Source organism: Stegostoma tigrinum, chromosome 25, assembly GCF_030684315.1.
Source record: "Stegostoma tigrinum isolate sSteTig4 chromosome 25, sSteTig4.hap1, whole genome shotgun sequence".
NCBI lineage: Eukaryota > Metazoa > Chordata > Chondrichthyes > Orectolobiformes > Stegostomatidae > Stegostoma > Stegostoma tigrinum.
The window spans coordinates 42,577,034-42,599,371 of NC_081378.1; the positions used below are offsets into that span (position 1 = coordinate 42,577,034).

At 40.1% G+C, this 22,338-nt stretch overlaps 1 protein-coding gene across 3 annotated transcripts in view; it reads right to left on the reverse strand.

Moving 5' to 3' along the window:
* Positions 1–22,338, reverse strand: part of eps8a (epidermal growth factor receptor pathway substrate 8a) — a 165,590-nt gene that overhangs the window by 53,650 nt on the left and 89,602 nt on the right. For all 3 annotated transcript variants that reach the window (XM_059654672.1, XM_059654671.1, XM_048554119.2), the window contains exon 5: positions 17,138–17,214. In XM_059654672.1, coding sequence (XP_059510655.1) covers positions 17,138–17,180 — 43 coding nt within the window. In that variant the 5' untranslated portion in view covers positions 17,181–17,214. The remainder of the gene's footprint in view (positions 1–17,137; positions 17,215–22,338) is intronic.

Consider the following 22,338-nt stretch of genomic DNA (forward strand, 5'->3'; position numbering starts at 1 on the left):
TAGAAAATGGAAAATCTTCAAGAAAAGCATGGAGTGGCAAAGGCACAGTAAAAAAGTTTCATCAACAGAAATCAAGACCTGGAAGGAAAGCAAAAGTGCAGGATAAAGAAAAATTAAGATCAAAATCTACCTTATGGTCAAACAGGAAGCCAAAGTTGCAAATATGTTACTTTTAAATCTAATTTCTTCACAGGACGTAGGGGTCATTGGCTGGGTTACCATTTACGGTACTTTACCGATTGCCCTCAAAAAGGTGTTGATGAGCTGCCTTCTTGAACTACTGCAACCTATTAGGCACACCAGAGTTGTTAGGAACTGGACAGTTTATGGCTCAATATGCTCGAGATGGAGCAATACAGGGATAGAACTGATGAACATGAGGGCAAAGAACGTGGGGATTGTTTCATCCTTCTGGGTTTCACATTGAAGAACACTGTGGTTCATTCAAGGCTGATGCCTGGCAAGTAATCTGGCAGCACCACTAGAATTAATAGAGGTACAAGCAACAGTTATCTGCATGTTTTTTTAAAATTCATTCAGGGGACATGGGCATCACTGGCTGACTAGCATTCATTGCCTGTCCTTAGTTGACCTTGAGAAGGTGGTGGTGGTGAGCTGCCTTCTCAAACAGCTGCAACATAGAATGTCAATGAACAAATTAAAAAGTATACATTTCCAGTAGGTATTAGGATAAAGTGCGCAGTTTCAGCTGCCAATTATTCCCTTCTCTAACTTAGAAATACCATGATCAATTTAAGCAGCACTATCAATTCCATGACTACAAGGCAACATCACATGGAAATTATCAGGTTGCCCAAACTGCATAATGGGACATTCAAGGGACTTGGTTTAAGAAAATTGTCCTTAAACTTTTGCCTTTAAGCCTTTTGTCTTAAACAACAACTCAAAGGCCATCTTTCATGGAGATCAAACAGCAAACACCTGAGACTAGCACCAAATCAGTTGTAAATAATGAATGGTTATGATCCACTTCAAAATACAAAACTTGGTTTTGCATTTAAATTACACATTAACCAACATTCTGAAATGTGCAATCACATCCAATTAGCAATGCCATGGACTATTTCTAAATAGCTGAAAAGAAATGACACGGACTAAAGTTTGCAGTCTCGAAGCTGTAAGAACTTTCAAAACAATTAATATAAATATAGCTTCAGTATTTAAATGCTCTATAAAACCAAAAATAGTGAAAACTTGTAAACTACTCCAACATTTCAGATGAGAAAATACGTTTATGTATTTGAATTATTACAATGTTAAAAGCTATTAAAAGAGTATACAGCACACTCTCTCTCTCTCTCTCTCTCTCAACCTGTGAAATACCAGTGAAATGAATTGCTTTCACCCACAGCTTGTTGAAGTACGCGGACAGTCAAAAGGTACTTCATGGTTTACACTCAAGTGCGTAAAGCAGATTGCCTTCATGTCGACTTGGCTACAGTGTGCTGTCCTCTTGCACGTTCAGGCTAATTCACATGCTACATGCAGCCTAACATTCTAGCCCAATTCATATAACACTTATACAATTTCCATTCTGGCCAATTAAGAGATTTCAATGTAAGTTGTGGGTCAATGGTTTATCTAAGGGGAACAGTTTACTGAAACAGGGTGCTATGTAAATAGAACGTTTGAACGAACACTTTTCACTGAGAATACACCAAAGCTCTTCATCAGCTTCAAGAGGGAAAGGGCCCCTGGAGTAAAATAATAACAGGTTCCCATACAAAAATGTTCATACTGCACAACAGTTGTTGTGCCATTTACAAAATGGCGTAAAAAGGAGCCAGAGTAACATCAGGAGAAATTATTTCTGTCTCTAGTCAGAAACCTTGAAAATGTTCACAATTCAGATGAACTTGAGGGACATACATTTATCCTAGCTTTCAAACCATGTTGCTCTTTTATGACACTAAATTTGAAAAAGTGCACAGCACAATCACTTCACAATTTAGAGAAATCTGTGGACGTGCAAATTAATCACAAAAACGTATAACTACACTCCATGAATTACCATTCTGCATCATTAAAAGTTGTGTAATAACAGCAATTCAGTAATTTCAGTAACAAGCTTGAAGTGGGACATACAAAACTGCTCCATTAAGTAAATTTGTTTCTTTGCCTTTTATGGTATAAAGAACACTTTCACATGACAAAACAGCACTGGAATAAAACTGCGGCCAATAAAAATGCCGGTCCTGAAACATCATTCAAATACCTATATTTAGCAACATGAGAAAATGTTCAGCAGTTTGTAGAAAACAGCCAGATAGATTCATTTTCCAACTGTAATATCATAGTGGGATTTTTTGTAAAGCTAACTTGGCAATCAAGGACTTAGTAAAACCCGCACAGGGATTTTTACAGTCGGCATTCAATAATGACTGTTCTATTTTAAAGAACAAAAAGCAAAATCCAAATCGGCTCAGCTTTATGCTTATAAGTGGATGATCACCCACGACCATAACAAATGGTGGTATGGCTCAAAGGGCCAAATGGCCTACTCCTGCACCTATTGTCTAAGTAGATTTAACAAAAACACATCCAGCAGTGTATTTTTAACTAGAGCTTTTAAGTTCCAGCAGACTTCCATGATTTAATTAAAACTATGGATTGCATTTCATTTAACAGTTGATCAGAATCAGCATTATTCAATGCAATGAACAAAAATCATAGTCATTTTAAAAAACTAAATCCACTAACTTGGGAATGTTTAGAAATAACTATTCAAATGACTCTTAAGGGTCATCAAATTTATCAAGTGTGCACTGGAACAACACAGATGGAGAAAATTTTGAAGCTCCATTTCCGCAGTTTTGGTTGTGATCTCAATTTGGACAGTAGTGTAAGGGTGATGCTTGATGTCCCAAGTTATTGGGTTCAGACCATGCCTTTTGCTCACGGTATCCAATATTTATCCATCCGACCTCCGCAAACACAAGTTCCAGGATATCAATGACACTCCAATCCTATTTTGTAGTTACATAAAGAGAAAGCAGGTAGTCAGGATCAATGCTGGCCCATTAAAGACTGCAAGTGGAGCTATTCTCAATTATTGTGGGAAGTGGCAGACATGCTGAGTAATTACTTTGCTTTAGTTTTCACAGTAGAAAGATTCCAAGGAAATTAATAGTGGATCAGGGACATAAAGTGACAGGAACTGAACAAAATAACCATTGAGAATAACATTGGTAATGAGCAAATTAATAGAATTAAAAAGAGTGACAAATTCCCTAGGACCTGACAGATCCCATCTAAAGGCATTAATGGTAGTCGGGAAGCACATCGTTGACACCCTAATTTTAATCTTTCAGAATTCCCTAGGTACAGGAGTCATCCTGCTGGATTGGAAAACTGCACGCCACTCACTTCATAAGAAAAGTTAAAGAAAAAAGCCAGGAAATTATAGATCAATTAGCCTATGTGACTGGGGAAATTGTTTGAGTCCATAAATAAGAAAGTTTTCAGCTAATCAGGAGATCAACATGAATTCATGACAGGTAGCTCATGCCTGACAAACCTCTCTGATCCTTTTGAAGTAGTGCCTAAAGGTAGAGAAGGGAGTGACTATGGAAGTTAGTTACATGGACTTTGATGCATTTGATAAAGTTCCACAGAACAGACTTACGAAAGTAGAACCCCATGAAACCGAGAGCAAATTCTTGACCTATAAAGGTTCTGTGCTATGGCCTCTAATTCATATTATTTATTACTGATGTGATAATGGCATAGGAAGTTTCCTGATCACTCAAAGTTATGCAACAGCATGGACGATAGCATGAAATTACAAAGGGGTATTGATAGATTAAGTGAATGGGCTAAACTGTGGTAGATGGAGTTCAATGTAAGTAAACATCAGGCTACCCATTTTGCACCAAAAATGAATATAGCAGGGCACTTTTTAAGTGGTATGAAGTTAAACACAGTGGACGGTGAAATAGACTTGGCAGTTCAGGCTACAGTGTACCCGAGGGTGCAGTTAAGCAGAGCCCTGGTTGGACTCAATTGGAAGCAGCAGATCGGGGCCACCAACTTTTAGATATATGGGCTCAGAGGGAAGGTAACTTGAATTGTAATAATGATAGCTGGGCTTTGGAGATTACTTTTAAAGGCAGATTATTCAAATTAGGCCTATTGTCCCTACGTTTTAAAAGCTTAAGGGGTGATCAAGTTGAAGTCTGCAAGGATATCGAACGGTTAAACAAAAAAATAGGGTACATAAACAATTCCCCCCAATTGGGGATTCCAGAACTAAAGGGGTACGGTGAGAATTAGGGTCAGGTTGTTCATGGGAAATGTTAGGAAGCACGTTTACACTCCAAGAGTGGTAGATATTTGGAACATTTCCACCAACAGCAGTGGATGCAGGATGCATTGCTAATGTTAAATCAGAGAGCATTCTTTTTTGATAAACAAAGGTACTAAAGCAATCATGAGCCAAAAGGCAAGTACATGGAGTTAGGCCACAGATCAGCCATGATCTCTGACTGGAGGAAAACAGGTTCCAAGGGCTTAATGGCCTACTCCTGTTCCAATGTTCCATTCCAAATGCTCAAATAAACCTCCCGATCTTCTGCCCCACAAAGAAGATATCACCGGAAGGACCGAGAGACATACAAGCTTCAGGGTAGAATAAATCAGGTTGGGAGTTCATCTTAGGTTCAGTTATGACCTGAAATTTCTTAACCGCCTGACAAGCTCTCAGATTCTTACCAGAGAAGCGGCATATAGCAGAAGTCACGGGGCAACTGCATGGTCTTGAAACTGACAGCAATAACATAGTATTACATTTAACAAAGTCCCATTTTAACCAATAATTTGACACAGTTGAAGCACAACTTGTATAAAACATCAGACTATTAGTTTTGTTGGTGACACAGATGCTATTTAACAATGCTATTTTCAACTAACTTCAGTGACCCATTTCAACTTGTAGACTTCTGCTTGAAAGTCAGTACCCAAACTAATCACACTTGGTGAACAAGATCTTTAAGCATACTGTAACAACTTATCTTCCCATTTAAAATCACTAACATATTATTGAATATTTTTGGTTTCTGCACTCTGTGGTGCAGGAGGAAAATTCACACAATATAACAAAACTGAACACGTTGGTTTTGTTTCTACCTTTCTTTTTACGCTTTGAAGCATGTAAGAAGTACACTCCATCAGCTCCTGAGACAAAGGGAAGCAAAATACTGAGTTCAACAAAAGATCATACTTAAATTACTATGCATCAATAATGATCATAGCAATTTTAAAAAATGCATTACCTTTGAAACATACTGTTGATAATATTATTGGGACAAAATATTTATATTTGCAACTTCCTTCTAAATAGATTCAAAGCACTCAACTTGCACCATACAGCAATTAGCTTTTGTGCAAGTGGAATCATTTTTAAACTTTTTTTTAAAAAACAATTGTTTGCACAGTAAAAGGAGTTAAAGTTTTGCAGAAAGGTACAGATTTTTGATCTGCCAAAAACATCAAATTGTTAAAGCTATAAATAAAAGAAAAAGAAGTGCCTCAAATTACTTTCATGACTTAGAAAATCAATTACTGTTTTCATGGCGACGGAGACTCAAGTTGACAATGGATGCAATAGGACTTGCCATGACAGCCAAGAGAAAATGACAGGCAGAGTTAAATATGAAGCCATGTGCTATAAATAGTTGGATGTCCAGTTCCTATACACCTGTATTCCCCATACAGATGGCCTAAAGACCTCTGCTTCTTAGGATCCCACTGGCCTGGCTAGACCCCTCCACTGACGCCCTCATCTACTTAGCCAAACTCGTCCTCACCCTCAACAACAACTCTTTCAATTCCTTCCACTTCTTACAGACAAAGTGGGGTTGCCAAGGGTACCTGCATGGGCCCGAGCTATGCCTGCCTCTTGGCAGGTTGTGAGAAACAATTCCTCTTCCGTACCTATATTGGCCCTAAACCCCACCTTTTCCTGCACTACATTGATGACTGATTTGGCAGCGCCTCACGTTCCCACCAGGAACTCGAACAGTTCATCCACTTCATCTTCCACCCCAACCCTAAGTTCACCTGGACCATCTCTAATACCTCTCTCTCTCCTTCCTGGACCTTTGTCTCCATCTCGGGCAACCACCTCGAAATCAGTATCCATTTCAAGCCTACCGACTCCCACAGCTACCTAGAATGCACCTCCTCCCACACACCTTCCTGCAAAAAGATGCCATCCCCTATTCCCAATTCCTTTGCCTCTGCCACATCTCTCCCAGAATGAGGCATTCCACTCCCGCACATCTGATGTCCTCGTTTTTCCAATGACCGCAACTTCCTCCCCAATGTGGTCGAGAACACCCTTGACCATATCTCCTGCACTTCCCGCAACTCATCCCTCACACCCCCTCCCCGCATTAACAACCAAAACAGAATCCCCCTGTCCTCACGCACCACCCCACCAACCTCTGGATCCAACACATCATCCTCCGACACTTCCACCATCTGAAATCCAACCCCACCAAAGACATTTTTCCCTTCCCATCCTTATCTGCTTTCTGGAGGGACCACTCTCTCCGTGACTCCCTTGTCCACTCCACACTCCCCTCCAGCCCCACCATATGCGGCACTTTTCCCTGCAATCGTAGGCAGTGCCGCGCCTGTCCCTACACCTGCACCCACACAGCCCCCACCCCCTCCCAGGCCCCACGGAGACTTTCCACATCAAGCAGATGTTAACCTGCATATCTGTTAATGTGGTACACATCATCCGGTGTTCCCATTGTGGCCTCCTCTACATCAGGGAAACCAAGCAGAGGCTTGGGGGCCGCTTGGCAGAACACCTACGCTCGGCTCGCACTAAACAAACGCATCTTCCAGTCACAAATCATTTCATTTCAACTCCCCCTCCCATTCCGCAGACAAGACATCCATCCTAGGGCTCCTGCAGCGCCGCAACGATGCTACCCGAAGGTTGCACGTACATCACCTCACAGTCCACTTGGGAACCCTGCAGCCCAAAGGTATCAATGTGGACTTCACAAGCTTCAAAATCTACCTTTCCACCCCCACCCCGACCCCTGATGTGTCCATCCTCCCTGGGCTGACCCGTCTCCTCCCCATCTCCACTCACCTTTACTGGCTCCACCCCCACGTCTTTGACCTGTCTGTCATCTCTCCACCTATCTTCTCCTCTATCCGCCTCCCCCTCTCCTTATTTTATTTCAGAAGCCCCTTCCCCTCCCCCATTTCTGAAGGGTCTCGGCCCGAAATGTCAGCCTTCCTGCTCCTGATGCTGCTTGGCCTGCTGTGTTCACCCAGCTCTCCACCTTGTTATCACAGATTCTCCAGCATCTGCAGTTCTTAGTATCTCTGCTATAAACAGCTGTTTGAGACTTCACCAGGTTTCATTACAAAATACTGCCCCTTAATTTTTAATTGCAATAACAGCAAACTGCAGCACTCGATTATTACTGTGTATACACAAAAGCACAGTTAAACACTGAAATCCAGTAGCAGCTAGTGTTTCTCCACAGTAATTGGACCTTTAATCTTTCAATGGTTTCTGCTGTAAAAGCCACTGAAATTGAAAGCGAATGAGACGTAATTGGGTTCTTCAGCACATTATGTCATTACCAGTGAACAGCATCTTTTCTACATGTAAAGCAGCAGGCCTTCTATTTCAAAATTCTATGATTTTAACAGAAAATTCTCAGTTTATATCTTAATCTTAAGTCTACGATCGTCTTTATTTAACCATGTGTAAAATGGCTTAAAATGAATTAGAATCTGCTTGTTACTTCCTAGCTTGTTGTTGGAGTGTTCATTGATTTGATCTAGGTACCTAGCTTCACTGTTACTGGAAATTTTAATAATGGAGTAAAGAAACAAAAACACATTAACACTGTAGAGCCAAAATCTTTATGGGCAGCTGTATGATGTAAGTGGCTATCTTTTAGACATTGTCAACAAAATCCAGGCCATTGCATGAACCATGAAAGAATTAAAATATTTAACTGCTTTTAAGAATTATTATCTATGCAATTATGAAGTGCATGTTGACTGATAATTTATTGCCAGCTGTATCACTGCTTACTGTTTCTTTAATGTTGTAATAAAAACACAACCTGCCCCCAACTCCAACTTGCCACAGCCGCTTATGAAGCCAACAAGCTTTAAGTCAGTTATTCTGCTTTGGAGGCAATAAATTAATTTAGGTACTTCAAAAAGTGTGACAACTAAATTTTAAAACCGACAATACAGGTTACCAAGTGGTAACTTCAAGACCTGCAACTTACTGGTGCATTTGGTTCATGCACTTGGGCATTTCATGTCAACAGAATTTCAATACTAATGTCAAAATCATAAACCAAATAAAAGGAAGCCTTCTAATTTCTTGCAAGCATAGCAAAATGAGTAAATATGAAAGTGAAGTTCAGAATACGATCTTCTAATAAAGAGACAGATGTGACGATCTTGGAACAATCTTTGTACAGGAGTTCGGAACACAAAAGAAATGCTTGACCATGTCTTGGATTGGAGGGTTTGAGCTATAGGGAGATGCTGAATAAGCTTGGGCTTTTTGCACCGGAGCATCAGAAACTGAGGGGTGACTCTTTGGAGGTTTACAAAATCATGAGGGGTATGGATAAGGTGACCGGCCAAGGTCTTTTCCCAGGGTGGCAGAGTCCGAAACTAGAGAGCATAGGTTTAATGTGGGGGGGGGGGGGGGGGGGGGGGGGGGATTTTAAACCGACGTAAGAGGCAACCTTTTCATGCAGAAGGTGGTGGTGGAGGCGGCTGGTACAATTATAACATTTAATAGGCACCTGGATGGGTACATGAAAAGGAAGGATTTAAAGGATATGGGCCAAATGCTGGAAAACGAGAGATCGGTTTAGGATATCTGGATGGAACAGACCAGGTGAACTGAAGGGTCTGTTTCTGTGCTGTCACTATGAATTTATGACTCATCTTGCCTAGCAACCACAAGTCTTTGCAGTAAAGGCTCTGACAAGCTAATTGTTCAGTAGCTTTCAATTTTATGCAAGGATGAAACATCTCTTTCTCTGGAACAAAACCTCAAATACCAGAAATAGCAATGATTCTTGGCACTGAAAAACATGGACTTCCATCACTAACCTTGGAAGCTGTTCTCTTTGCAAATGGAGTGCTGGCCTTCAGTAGCACAGTCACCAAGTTAATGCAACACTACAATATTTGCTTCGTTTAACCAACATCAGGAATTCAAATGATGCTGTGGGGGCTGGAGTGGTCATTATTTCCAACATGGCATAAGCCTGACTGAATGTCCATTAAGTGCTTAAAGTCATGAATTCACATTTGCTCCTCCCAACCCCAATCCTGTTTTTGCAGATTAACTGCCCTCTCAGATTGGGAAAATCCCAAACTATGGAGGTACACTCAAAGCTCAACTGTACACCACAACTTTGCACCCCACTGCACACCACACACCTCCCCCCCAAAAAAAAAATCAAGCTTTGCAGGACTCCCATCTCCCAGGACTTCACCCCTAATATTCTCAGAGATTGAACTGACATACCTTAAATCAGCACTGGCTATGTACATTGAGAAACTCTAGAATTCAACCCTGGGAATTTGCAGAAATTGGCCAGATGACCCATTTAATGCAAGTTCACCGTTCAAACATTTTTAAATCTGTGACTCATGGTTTATTAAAAGACAATCCCTTCCCCAACCCCATCCACATTGTAGAACGCCCACTGACTCACTGTGAAATGACACAAGCAATACATTAAATATAAATTTATGTATCCTGATTCCAAAAATGATTGGCTAGCTGCAGATGGAGCCCAGAGACTTGAAGCACATCTGTAGAGTGCAGAGGTGAAGCTAATTTGGAGTTCGTTATGAGTATCATGAATGGAGCTTACAGCAATATTACAGCAAACTCTAGTCTCGAAGCATACTAGTAAACTTACCCACCAACTTAATAAATTGTTCCATCTTAAAATCAAACTATTTTTCCCCTCAATAAATCTTTTTGCCAGAACTTGCAATGTCCCATTTGTGTTTCGCCTCTCTTTTAAATCAGAGAATATTGTGAGAAACTTTTCATGTAATACAATATAAATCTTTAGTGGAAACTCAGCTCACTAAATTACCAATTCTTATCATCTTGCTCTTTAAAATATGAAATCACCAGTTAGTACTGCAGGACTTTAATGACAATATTTTGAACTGGATTTGAATTATTGGATTTGTTTCATTTTCTCACTTCATTGCTTTAATGCTTTGTCCCCTGCTTCTTAAATGTTAAGAGATGATTTCAGATTATTTATCAATGAGCTTTCAAAAGTCATGTTTTCAAACACAAAGAATATCATATCATATTAGGAATATTAGGGATGTTACAGCAAGCTTGGACTTGCAACTGTATATTGTGAATACAATTTGCTGCTATACCTTATAACTGTGCATGAAACACCCAGAAATTTCTAAACCACCAGTGGAAACCCTGGCTGATTTATTCCTTCCTAGATATGAAATGCTAGCTCTAATTGTAGCACAACACCCATTGTTTGAGGGTCCTGCGTAGACTTCTCACTGGCTAAAATCAAACTTCACAGGAAGTTCAGTTGTGGTGGTCAGAAATTCTCCAGTACTCAAAAAGAAATTGCAGGATCCCAGTTAATCAATGGAGTATCTAAAACAATTACTCATTCAATAAATAATTAATTCCCCAAAATAACACTGACATATTTCACTGAATATTCACAGCAAACAAAAACAAAGCTAAGTTGATGCTTCACTTGAATAACCAATTGAATAACAAAATAAAATCATTAATGTATGTTTAAATATGTCCAGAAAAAAAAGAAGTTGCTGGAAAACCTCATCAGGTCTAGCAACATCTGAAAAAACAAAAATTAGAGTTAATCTTTCGGGTTTGGTGATCTTTCCCGTTCCAAGGAAGGGCGACTGCTGCAAAATGTTAACTCATTTTCTTCTCAGATGCTGCCAGACCTGAGATTTTCCAGTAACTTCTGTTTCTATTCCTGATTTGCAGCTTCCACAGTTCTTTCAATTTTTATTTGTATATATCCATTTGTTTTATTAACACTGTCATCTCAATCAAAATTTTTCAGAAATTAAAACTCTATTACTGAAGGTAAAAATGGCATGACACTTATTGAATCATTTTTGATTCAAATAGATGAAGCACTTGCAGACTTCAATATTGTTTCAAATTCAACTTGGACAGCACTCAAGATAATTGTCACTAGCACATTTCCTTGCTGCACGAAGTTCTGAATTCCTCCCATGTACATCTCAGGTTTTTGACTTGAGTTCGGATTAGACTTGCAATTCCCACCCTTTCTTGCTACAAGGTCAAGCAAATGCAACTTCTTCCTGACAATTTTTTTTCTATTTATTTGTGGGATGTGGGTGTCACTGGTTGGCCAGCATTTCTTGCCGATCCCTAACTGCCCTTGAGAAGGTGGTGGTGAGCTGGCTTGTACCACTGCAGACCACTTGCTCTAAGTTGACCCACAGAGCCACTGGGGATCGAATTCCATGACTTTGGCCCAGCGACAGTGAAGGAATGGCAAAATATTTCCAAGTCATGATGGTAAGTGGCTTGGAGGGGAAATTGGAGGTGGTGGTATTCCTATACATCTGCTGCCCTTGTCCTTCTAGACAGAAGTGGTTGTGGATTTGCAAAGTGCTGTCTGACATCTTTAGTGAATTTCTGCAGTGCATCCTGTAGATAGACACACTGCTGCTACTGAGTGTCCATGGTGGATGGACTGGATGCTTGTAGATGTCATAGCAATCATGCGGGCTGCTTTGTCCTGGATGGTGTCGAGCTTCCTGACTGTTACTGTGGCTGCACTCATCCAAGCAAGTGGGGAGTATTCCATCACACTCCTGACTTGAGCCTTGTAGATGGTGGCCAAGCTTTGAGGAGTCAGGAGGAGAGTTACTCGTCAGTGTTCCTAGCTTCTAGCCATCTCCTAATAGCCAATGTGTTTAAGTAGTGAGTCAGGTTGAGTTTCTGGTCAATGATAACCCCCAAATTTTGACAGTGGGGGCTTCAGTGAAGGTAACACCACTGATTGTCACAGGATGAGAGTTATAATTGTCTCTCATTGATGGTCAGAGCCTGGCATTTGTTTGGTGCAAATGTCACTTGCCACTTGTCAGCCCAAGCCTGGATATTGTCCAGATCTTGTTCCATTTGAACATGGGCTGCTTCAGTATCTGAGCCGTCACGAATGGTACTGAACAATCATTGGGAATCATCCCCATGTCTAACCTTATGATGATTGGGGGTGGGGGGGGCGGTGGTTATTCATGAAGCAGCTGAAGATTGTTGGGCAGAGGACACTACCCTGAAGAAATCCTGCAGAGTTGCCCTGGAGCTGAGCTGTTTGACTTCCCACAACCACCAACCTCATACCTGACACATAGTATGACTCCACCCACCAGGAGTGTTTGTCCCCTGATGCCCATTAATTCTTCGGGCTCCTTGATGCCACACACTGTCAAATGCAACCTTGATATCAAGGGCTGTCATTCTCACCTCAGCTCTGGAATTCAGCACTTCTGTTTATGTTTGAACCAAGGCTGTAATGAGGTCAGGAGCTGATTGGACCTGGCAGAACCCAAAGTGGGCATCACTGAGGTGTTGGTTGATAACACCTTCCATCACTTTACTGATGATTGAGCAGAGACTGATAGGACAGTAAAGGGCCAGGTTGGATTTGTCCTGCTTTGTGCGCGCAGGACATACTTGGGCAATTTTCCATTGTCAGGTAGATACCAGGTGACATAAACTTTACTGGAACAGTTTGGCTAGGTGAGCAGCAAGATGTGGATCACAAGTCTCCTGTACTATTGCTAGAATATTATCAGGGCTCGTAGCCTTTACCATGTCCAGTGTCTCCAACCGTTTCTTGAAATCACATGGAGTTATCAAATTGGCTGAAGACTGGTATCTATAATGCTGGAAACCACCGGAAGAGGCAGAGATGGAGCATCCACTTGGCACTTCTGGCTGAAGGCTGCTGCAAATGCTTCACCCTTACCTTCTGCCCTGATGTGCTGGTCTCCTCCATCTTTGAGGATGGGAATATTTGTGGAGCCTCCTCCTCCGGGGCGTTATTTAATTGTCCACCACCATTTGCAACTGGATATGGCAAGACTGCAGAGCTCAAATCTGATCCGTTGGTTGTGGGGTCGCTTAGCTGTATCACTTGCTGCTTTCACTGTTTGATGTGCAAGTCGTTCTGCTTGGTGGCTTCACCAGGTTGATATCTCAACTTCAGGTATACCTGGTGCTGCTCCTGGCATGCCCTCCTGTACTCTGCATTGAACCAGGGTTGATCCCCTGGCTTAAATGGTAATGGCTGAGTTGCAGATATGCCAGCCCACGAGGTTACAGACTCTGTTGGAGTACAATTCTGCGGCTGTTGATGGCCCACAGCACCCCACGGATGTCCAGTCTGGAGTTACTATATCTGTACGAAGTCTATCCCATTTAGCAGTGACGCTGCCACACAACGCAACAGAAGTTATTCTCATTGTGAAGGCAGGACTTTGCCTCCACCAAGACTATGCGATGGTCACTCTTAATCAATTCTGTCATGGACAGATGCAACTCCAGGCAGCGGAATGGTATGGATGAGGTCAAGTATGTTTTACTCTTGTTGGTTCCCTCATAACCTGCCGGAGGCCCAGTTATCAAAGTAACCAAGATGAATTCAGCATGATTCTGTTTGGCATACACGTGGATGATTTACAAATATGGACTGACAACCTTGAATCTGGGAACTTAACCAAAATCAAAGTGCTGGAATAAATCAGGTATTTGTAACAAGTTGAGCTAAACAGGTTGGGCGGGTTTCTACGTTAAAAACAGAATTAGAATTGGCAACTTCAATTCCTAAATTGGACTGTGCTTAAGCCCAAAAGAAAAGAATCCTTTTCAAAAGCTTTTTTTTAAAAGGGATCCAGCCCATCTCCAGGTCAGAAAGCTGGCAAGAAGGGTTTCAAGTGACAGGAGTTCTAGGCTATGGAATGAAAGATGGAAGGGATACGGACAGGAACTCCTGGCAAAAACTGCTTGAATACCCCAAGGTATTTATCCATTGACATCTCTGTAATCATAGACGTGGGCTAACAGAAAATGATCAGTATGGGGCAGCTATCAAGTACTCAACAGGGATGACATTAATATCAGGGACTACACACTTAATGGCTGAAATAGAACTACAGCTGTGAAACTTGCCTTGTCCTGCAGAGATCATTGACTGCTTCAAAACAACAGAATCTTCCAACACAATTAGGCACGGATGTTTGCTGTTAAGAAAATTTACATGAAACTCTTGGTTCTCTGAATATCTTTTAGCAAAGTCACCTCTTCCTCTGAACTTATAGTCCTCAAAGCTCTCCTTCGCTCAAGTTTCTTCCTGTCACAAGCAGGAATGATTATATACTAACTGACAAGGCTTAATTGTTGCAAATGGTCAACCACCTCATTAGTTGTGTTGAAAGTCCACTAGAACATAAAAGGCAAAATGGATGACCTATTTAGCAATTCCTGCAATTTATGCAACATGGTGTCATCTACAAACTTACTAACTATACCTACGCTCACATCCAAATCATTTATATAAATTCCGAAAAGCAGCAGACTCAGCACTAATCCTTGCAATTGTACCAGAGCGTGCCACAAACATTTAAAAAGGCATCTGTATGGGTATATGAATAGGAATGGTTGAAGGGGATATTGGTCAAATGCTAGCAAAAGGACCTAAATTAATTTAAGATATCTGGTTGGTATGGACGAGTTGGACTGAAGAGTCCGTTTCCAGTGTCCAACTCTATGAATCTTAGCTAGTGATAAGCTTATTAAAGCTACCAATTACAGCAGTCTTGGCCACACTTTTAAGAATAGAACCATAGAATCCCTATGGTTTGGAGACAGACCATTCAGCTCAACAAGTCCACACCGCCCCTCTGAAGAGCGTCCCACCCAGACTCATTCCCCTATCCCCTGCATTTTCCATGTCAAACCCACCTAACCTAAACATCCCTGGGCACTATGGGCAATTTAGCATGGCCATCCTACCTACCATGCACATCTTTGGACTGCAGGAGGAAACCCGAGAACCCATACAAAACCCACGCAGACATGGGAAGAATGTGTGGAGTTTGCACAGTCAATGGAGGCTGGGATCGAACCTGGGTCCCTGGCGCCGAGGGGCAGCAATGCTAACCACAGAGCCACCATGGAGTATTGAGTAGAGTTTACTTTCAGGGTTTTAATCCAAACAATCACATGTACTATTCTACAACACAAATCGGGTTAAAGACAAAAAAAAAAAGAGACGGAGTAAAAGAAACACGCATGCAAAAGTTATGGGCACATTTTAAAACTTGCTTAACTGAGACAAGCTGGCAGCAACAGAACTTCAATCTGAGCATGAAATTGCTAAAATATATTTTAACTGCCATTGTGCCATTAAATCATAACAGTAAAGCCAGTTATACAGTCACACTTAAGCATGATTTAAAAAGTTAATATTCTGATGCTGCTAGTCATTACTGAAAGTGTTCATAGATTAAGAAATGCAAATTTAAAGGCAGATAGCAAAGTTGTTGAAAATCAGTTACTGCTTATCCATCTCTCTGGCACTGAAAATTGTGAACTATGAAGTATGAGTAGTATTAGGTTATTTGGCCCTACTAGATGCACCACCATTTGAGATCATTTTCCATCCACCCCAAGACTGATTCCTTTATCAATTAAGGATCTAATTCAGCTTTTTTTTTTTAAATCCACTAATTTAACTTCCAGTGCTCTCTAAGGCAGAAAATTCCACAGACCATCATACTTAAAAACCAGTCTACATCTCAGTCTTAAAAAGATACCATATTGTTATAACTGTGCTCTAGCTCTAGATTCTCTTACAGGATAAATATACTGTCCACAAATATCGTCAATTTTCACTCCTTCAGAATTTAACATTTCTACAAAGCATTAAAATTAAATTTTACCTCCATGCCACTTGTAATTTGTCTTTTTTAAAATCACATAATCTAACATTGCCTCGTTTTTACATTCCTTATCTGTCAATAAATATACCCATTCTAATTCACACTTCCTTCTTAGTCCTTCCACTGTTCATTTCTCAATCTTGAAATGCTTATTTAATGAGTTAAGTTATTCACCCTATTCATCCAGATGCTATTTTTCTAACAGCTCACATCATTTCCTGGTGGATGTCCAGCAAAAGAAAAACTTGGCCTACGGTTTTGTCAAATATAATTAAAGGCACCAAAAAAACTTTATTTGAATCCAGGTGTAGATTAAAAAAATAATGATTATCAACCATAAATTAAGGATGAAAAGCCACTTTTTAAATTTCCTGTAACATTGAATGGTAGGACGCATGGAAGCGCAGAGAACCAGAGGGACCCTGGTGTATATGTCCATAGATCCTTGAAGGTAGCCTTCAGATACTACCTTCATTCATCAAGGCATTGAATACAGGCACAAAGAACTGTATGTAACATTAGTTACATCACCGCTAAAAATGCTGGGTCAGTCTGATCGTCACACTACATGAAGGATGCAATTGTAATAGACTAATCAGGATGTTCCCCAGGCTGGAGGATTCATCTACAAAAAGGAACAAGATAGGCTGGGTTATTTTTCCATCAAGTGGAGAAGGGCGTTGGGCGATCTGTTTGTGGTTCAAGCTACAAAGTTTTGAGGGGCATAGATAGGGTAGTTAGGGAGAAACCTTCTGCTTTAGTAGAGAGATCGATACCCAGGAGCAGTTTTAAAGGAGCAGGATTTTGAGGGGAATTCAGCAGTAAGATTTTCACCCAGAGCGTTGAGGGTATCTGGAACACTGCCTTAAAAAGGATGTTACACACAGGAACCCTCAAGACATTTAAGAATTATTTAGGCAAACGCTAGAAATGCCATGGCATTCAAGGCTTCAGCCCAAACGCTGGAAAACAGGATTCGAACAGATGTCTGATGACCAACAGACATGATGGATCAAAGGGTCTCTTTCCATGTCATAAAACTTGAGTCTATAAAGCAGCATTTGCAAAACAATTATTTACACCATTAACTCACCATACAAGGCTTTTCCACTTGTCTGCGATGAAGTAATATCCATTGCTTGTTAGACTACTGATTGAGATGCATAACCACTATAAAAATATGAATCACAGTGTCAACATTTGACTGAATCCTCTTTTCATCTTCCTATTAAAATTTCATTAACTATATAAAGTGGATTAAGTTCATCTTCTCATTCTAAGACACTTCAAACAAAAGTGACAGTATTTCGCTGTATTTTGATATAATTAAAATGCATTTAATGTGTTTAATAAGACACTAAATGAAAGGTCAGATCTGAAACACTAATTTTGCTTCTCTCTCCCCAAATTCTAGGTCATCGCCTGAGTATTTGCAACATCCAGATTATTTTGCTTTTCGTTATTCGATCTGGTCCTCGAACATGAAATTTATCTTTCACCAACTGTTCAGTGTATTTTTGGGAAACCTTCAAATGTCCTTAACCTAAAGCCACTAGAATTATGACATCTTGCCCAATTTCATACTTATCAGATTATTTTGTACAAGATGACCAAAGACATTGAAGTTAAGATTAATAACCTTGGGGGAGAGAAAATAGGGACGTACATGTAAAGAACAACAAACTACAATCTAAGAATGAAGAGGCCCACATGTAAAAGAGGAAATCTACTTACCTTCCTAAAATGACAAAACAAAAATAAACAGAACTGCAGATGCTGAAAATCTGAGACAAAAACAAAGTGCTAGCAAAACTCAGCAGGTTTGGTTGCGTCTACAAGGAGAAAAATGGGGTTCATGTCGAGTCCACTGGACTCGAAAACGCTACCGGTTTTTCCTCCCTACAGATGCTGGCAGATCTGTTGAGTTTTCCACTTTGTTTTTATTCCAACATGATTTGTTGTCCACACAACTTTAGTGAAACTAACAAATGCTAGATAATGTATAATGCCTTGGGTAACTGCCTTGTAGACCAAGGCCTCAAAAGGAAGTAGTGTTTTGGAAAAGTCTGAACAATGAATAATCACAAATAAACATGGTAAGATCACATTAGCCTGCCACTGGAAGTGGCCTTAAAACAACACATGATCCAAAAACTGCGGATCAACCGAGAACAGTTGATACTTCCACTGCTACTTTCAAATATACTATACTGCATAAAATATTGTTACTTTAGATTTCCTCACCTAATGCTGCCGTGCAGAAGGGCATCTATATCTACGTGAATCTCAAACCTTTTTACGGACTGTAAAACTTTTGATATGTATTATAACTCAGGACAGCAAAATATCTTAAATTGAAAATCAAAGCAACTTAAGCAACAGGTTGAACAGCAGCTCAAAGAGATAAAGTACAACACATGCATCAGGCAAGTATGCAGCTCATTTAAAACGTTATGCTGAAATTTAAAAAGTTATGACTGTCTTTAAGCTGGAAATGGAACGTGGCCAGAAGATAACTCAGACCCAAATGTAAGTAGTAAAAACTTGGATATTATTTGTGAGATTGAAGGTCCAAGTACCTTATTGGAGTGTCAGAACTAATATTTCCACACCATACAATGTTTCAAAACCTTGGCAGAAAAAGCATATTTTCATACTTTTTTTTGTTATTTGATGGGATGCAGATGATTGCTGCCCATCCCTATAATTTTCCTTGAATTTGATTGACTTTCGAGTGCATTTAAGAGCATAGTTAAGAATCAAGTACATAACTGTGGATTTAAGGTTATAGGTAGTCCAGACCAGGTAAAGATTGTAGACTTCCATCCCAAAGGACACTAGTGAAGCAGATGCATTTTTCATAATAATTGATGATAGCAACGTATTGGATTATCTGCCCCTTTACGTGAAGGGTATGACACTCTACCATATGGATGTGCCAACTTGCAATACATCTTCTATCTTAACACACTTCAACTTTAAAATGTAGACATTTCATGTTGTAGAAGTTAATAAATTCAACCAAAGTTAACACCATGTCCACACTGATTTACTGCTCCGATTATTTAGCTTTGTTTTGTGAACATTAATCTTTTTGCATGAAGTACAATACAATGCTGTCAAGCAAAAGGGGTCACATATTCAACCCAAACCATCAGGTGAAGATATACACCAGACATATAATAATGCACATCATAATTGACGAGTAGCTTTCAATTCCACATGTTTACTATACAACTTTCACCAATTGCCTTGGTGAGATTTGGGAAGTCCCCAGAGTAATAGCCTGGGTCTCTGAATTAGTAATCCAATAACATTACCACTATGTCAGGGGCTCCCAAATACTACAAATTACTTCAACTTGCATTATAGCCTTTAAAAAGCATTAATTCCATTTGCTACCTGTCAGCCGGAAAACAAAAGGCACTGTAAACTAATAAGTCTTTGAGCATGATAAATTGTTTTGGAAGGCCCATAAATTCTCAACTTTGTTTTGAAGAAATAGATAAATTTATGATCAATTGCATCTTAATGCTTCTTCCACAATTCAAATCACTCACTCATCCAGTGGCAGTCCTATCCTCATCTGTTTCAGCACCAGGATTAGGAATATCCTCAATGACGCGGTTTACTCTTTAAAAGACTTCTAAGCACCTACTACTTTGGCCAAACTTTTGGTCAGATGATGAAACATCTTCATTTGACTCACTGGCATACTTCATTTAACAATACTCATATAAAGTGCATTATAGTGTCATCATGTTAAATTCGTGTAGTACTTTAGGGTTTGTTATGGACAATGGAAAAAAGGTGAAGGGATGGTACAAGAATGCATACTGATATGGAAACTTGAAAACAACGACAGCCGGAAGATCAATCATTTTTGCACACAGGATAGGTGTGTTCTAAAAAATGCAGCCACCCAGTCTAACTAGATAACCTATTTCAGTGATGTGTTGCGAGTAGTGGAAGAATCTCCCTCACAAAAATCAAGTGTTTCTACTCGTGTGAACACAAATCCAGTTATTAAGACAAACCTAAATGACTGGAGGTATTGAGCCCAAGTATTTCATCAGTTCTCACCAAAAGAAAACAATTGAATTAGACTCTAAAAGTTAGCTTTTTTAAAAAAATTATTTGGTCATGGGATGTGGGCATTGCTGGTGGCTAGCACTTATTGCCCATCATCAGTTGCCCTTCAAGTGGTGTTTGTGAGCTACCTTCTTGAGCAGCTGCAGTCCATTTGTTGCTGGGGAAGCAGTTTTGGAATTTTGACCCAGCGACAAAAAAAAGCACCAAAAAGGCAGCATGGTGACTAGTGGTTAGCAGTGCTGCCTGTGAGTATCAGGGATTGGGTTCGATTCTAGCCCTGGGTGATGGTGTGGAGTTTGCATGCTCTCCCCATGCCCGAGTGGGTTTCTGCCACTGTCCAAAGATGTGCGGGTTAGGTGGATTGGCAATGGTAAGACGGAGTTACAGGCACAGGTGGGGTGCTTTTCAAAGAGTCAGTGCAGACCCAATGGGCCAAATGGCCTCTTTCCACACTATTGGGATTTTATAATAACTTGAAGTCAGGATAGTCAACGCCTTACAGGATAATGTTTGTGGACATGGTCCAAGCCCAGTGGGCTGTTTTGGCCATAATGATGCCAAGCTTCTTGTGTATCCAGGCAAGAAGAAAAGTATTACATCACTGACTTTTGCCTTGAAGATGGTGGACAGCTTTTTGGTAGTCAGGCAGTGAGCTACATACAGTAAGATTCCTAGTGCCTGACTTCCTCATGTAACTACAGGATACGGATAGTCCAATTCAGCTCTTGGTAAATGGTGGCCCCAGAGTTGATGTTGGAGAACTAAGTGATAATAATGCCATTGAAAATCAAGGGTGATGGTTAGATTCACTTTTTGGAGATGGTCATTGCCACTTATCAGTCCAAATCAAACACTGCCCAGGTCTTGCTGCATTTGGACATGGACTGCTACTGTATTAAAAAGTAATAATCAATGATATTGTGTAACATAAAATTAACAAATATCTCCTCTTCTGACCTTACAAAGGAGGAGAGGAGAGGATGAAGGTGGTTTGGCCCTGAGAACTCCTGTAGCAACTGTATCCTTCCCCACAAATACTGCCAGATTCTGAATTTCTTCTGGTGTTTTCTGTTTTTATAACCCATGTTGGTAGCCACAGAACCTAAAGTCCTAGAAAACAGGGTTTCAATGTACAGATGCATTCATTTTTAGATATAGTGAGCACTAAATGCAAAAAGTAACTTGGTCAGAGATTTTAATACATTTAATTTTTGTGGTTTGAGTTGTAAGGGAGTGACAGTGAAGCTGAAGAACTTAAATAAATGGTCTCATTTTCTTTCGAAACAGAGCTGCCATTATTTCCAGGGAGATTTACAGAAGGCATCAACAGTAATACAGAAATTTTAAATCTTTCATGCTTAAACAGAGTACAGGATTTCTAAAAAAAAAATCAGCTATGCCCTGTGATAAGTATGTTTACACATAATACGGATGTTTCAAATTGCAAGTCATCTTTCAGCTAAACATCACTTAACTCTAAACTACATATTTTCAGAGCTTAAAAATTCATGTCACCTCTAGGGTTAAACGTTGCACCAATGTTTACTTAAGTAACAAATACTGCATGTTTAAATGCAATCTTTCGATCAGAATGCTAGACAGGGTTTGACATCAGACGTAATATGATGGGCCAATAAACCCACAAGACTAACAGGAGCAATTAATTACTGAACTCATTCATGTACCGAATCTGCTGAGAAGACATGCAACTGCCATTTGTTTCAGTAACAACACTACCGTGAGGCATAAATATAGGAATGATATGCAGTCCAATTATGTTTATCTACCATATGAGGGGCGGGGGGGGGAGAAAATGGAGAAGCATGAGGACTTGGTGCACAACAGAATGGCTGAAGTGGATTGTAATTTCTGAGGGAAGCAAGTACTTTCAGTTACTCAGCAAAACTAATCAAAGCACATCAGTGAGCCTGCAAGCTAACTTGGGCTGTTCAGTTCTTTGTTGTTCTTAGATTTGAACAAAAACACAAAACAAAAATGGCTCAAAGCCACTTTTCATTGATAATAAACACTAACTTGAAAATTTGGCAAACATATGCATTGGAGAAGACTAGGTTACAAATATTTTCTGGTGGTAGCTCAAGACGTATCCATTCGTTTAGGGCTGAATTCAAAACTGTCATGTGAAACAAGTAGCAATAATACCTTTGGTGAACTGGATGAAAAGTATTGTGTCTGATAGCA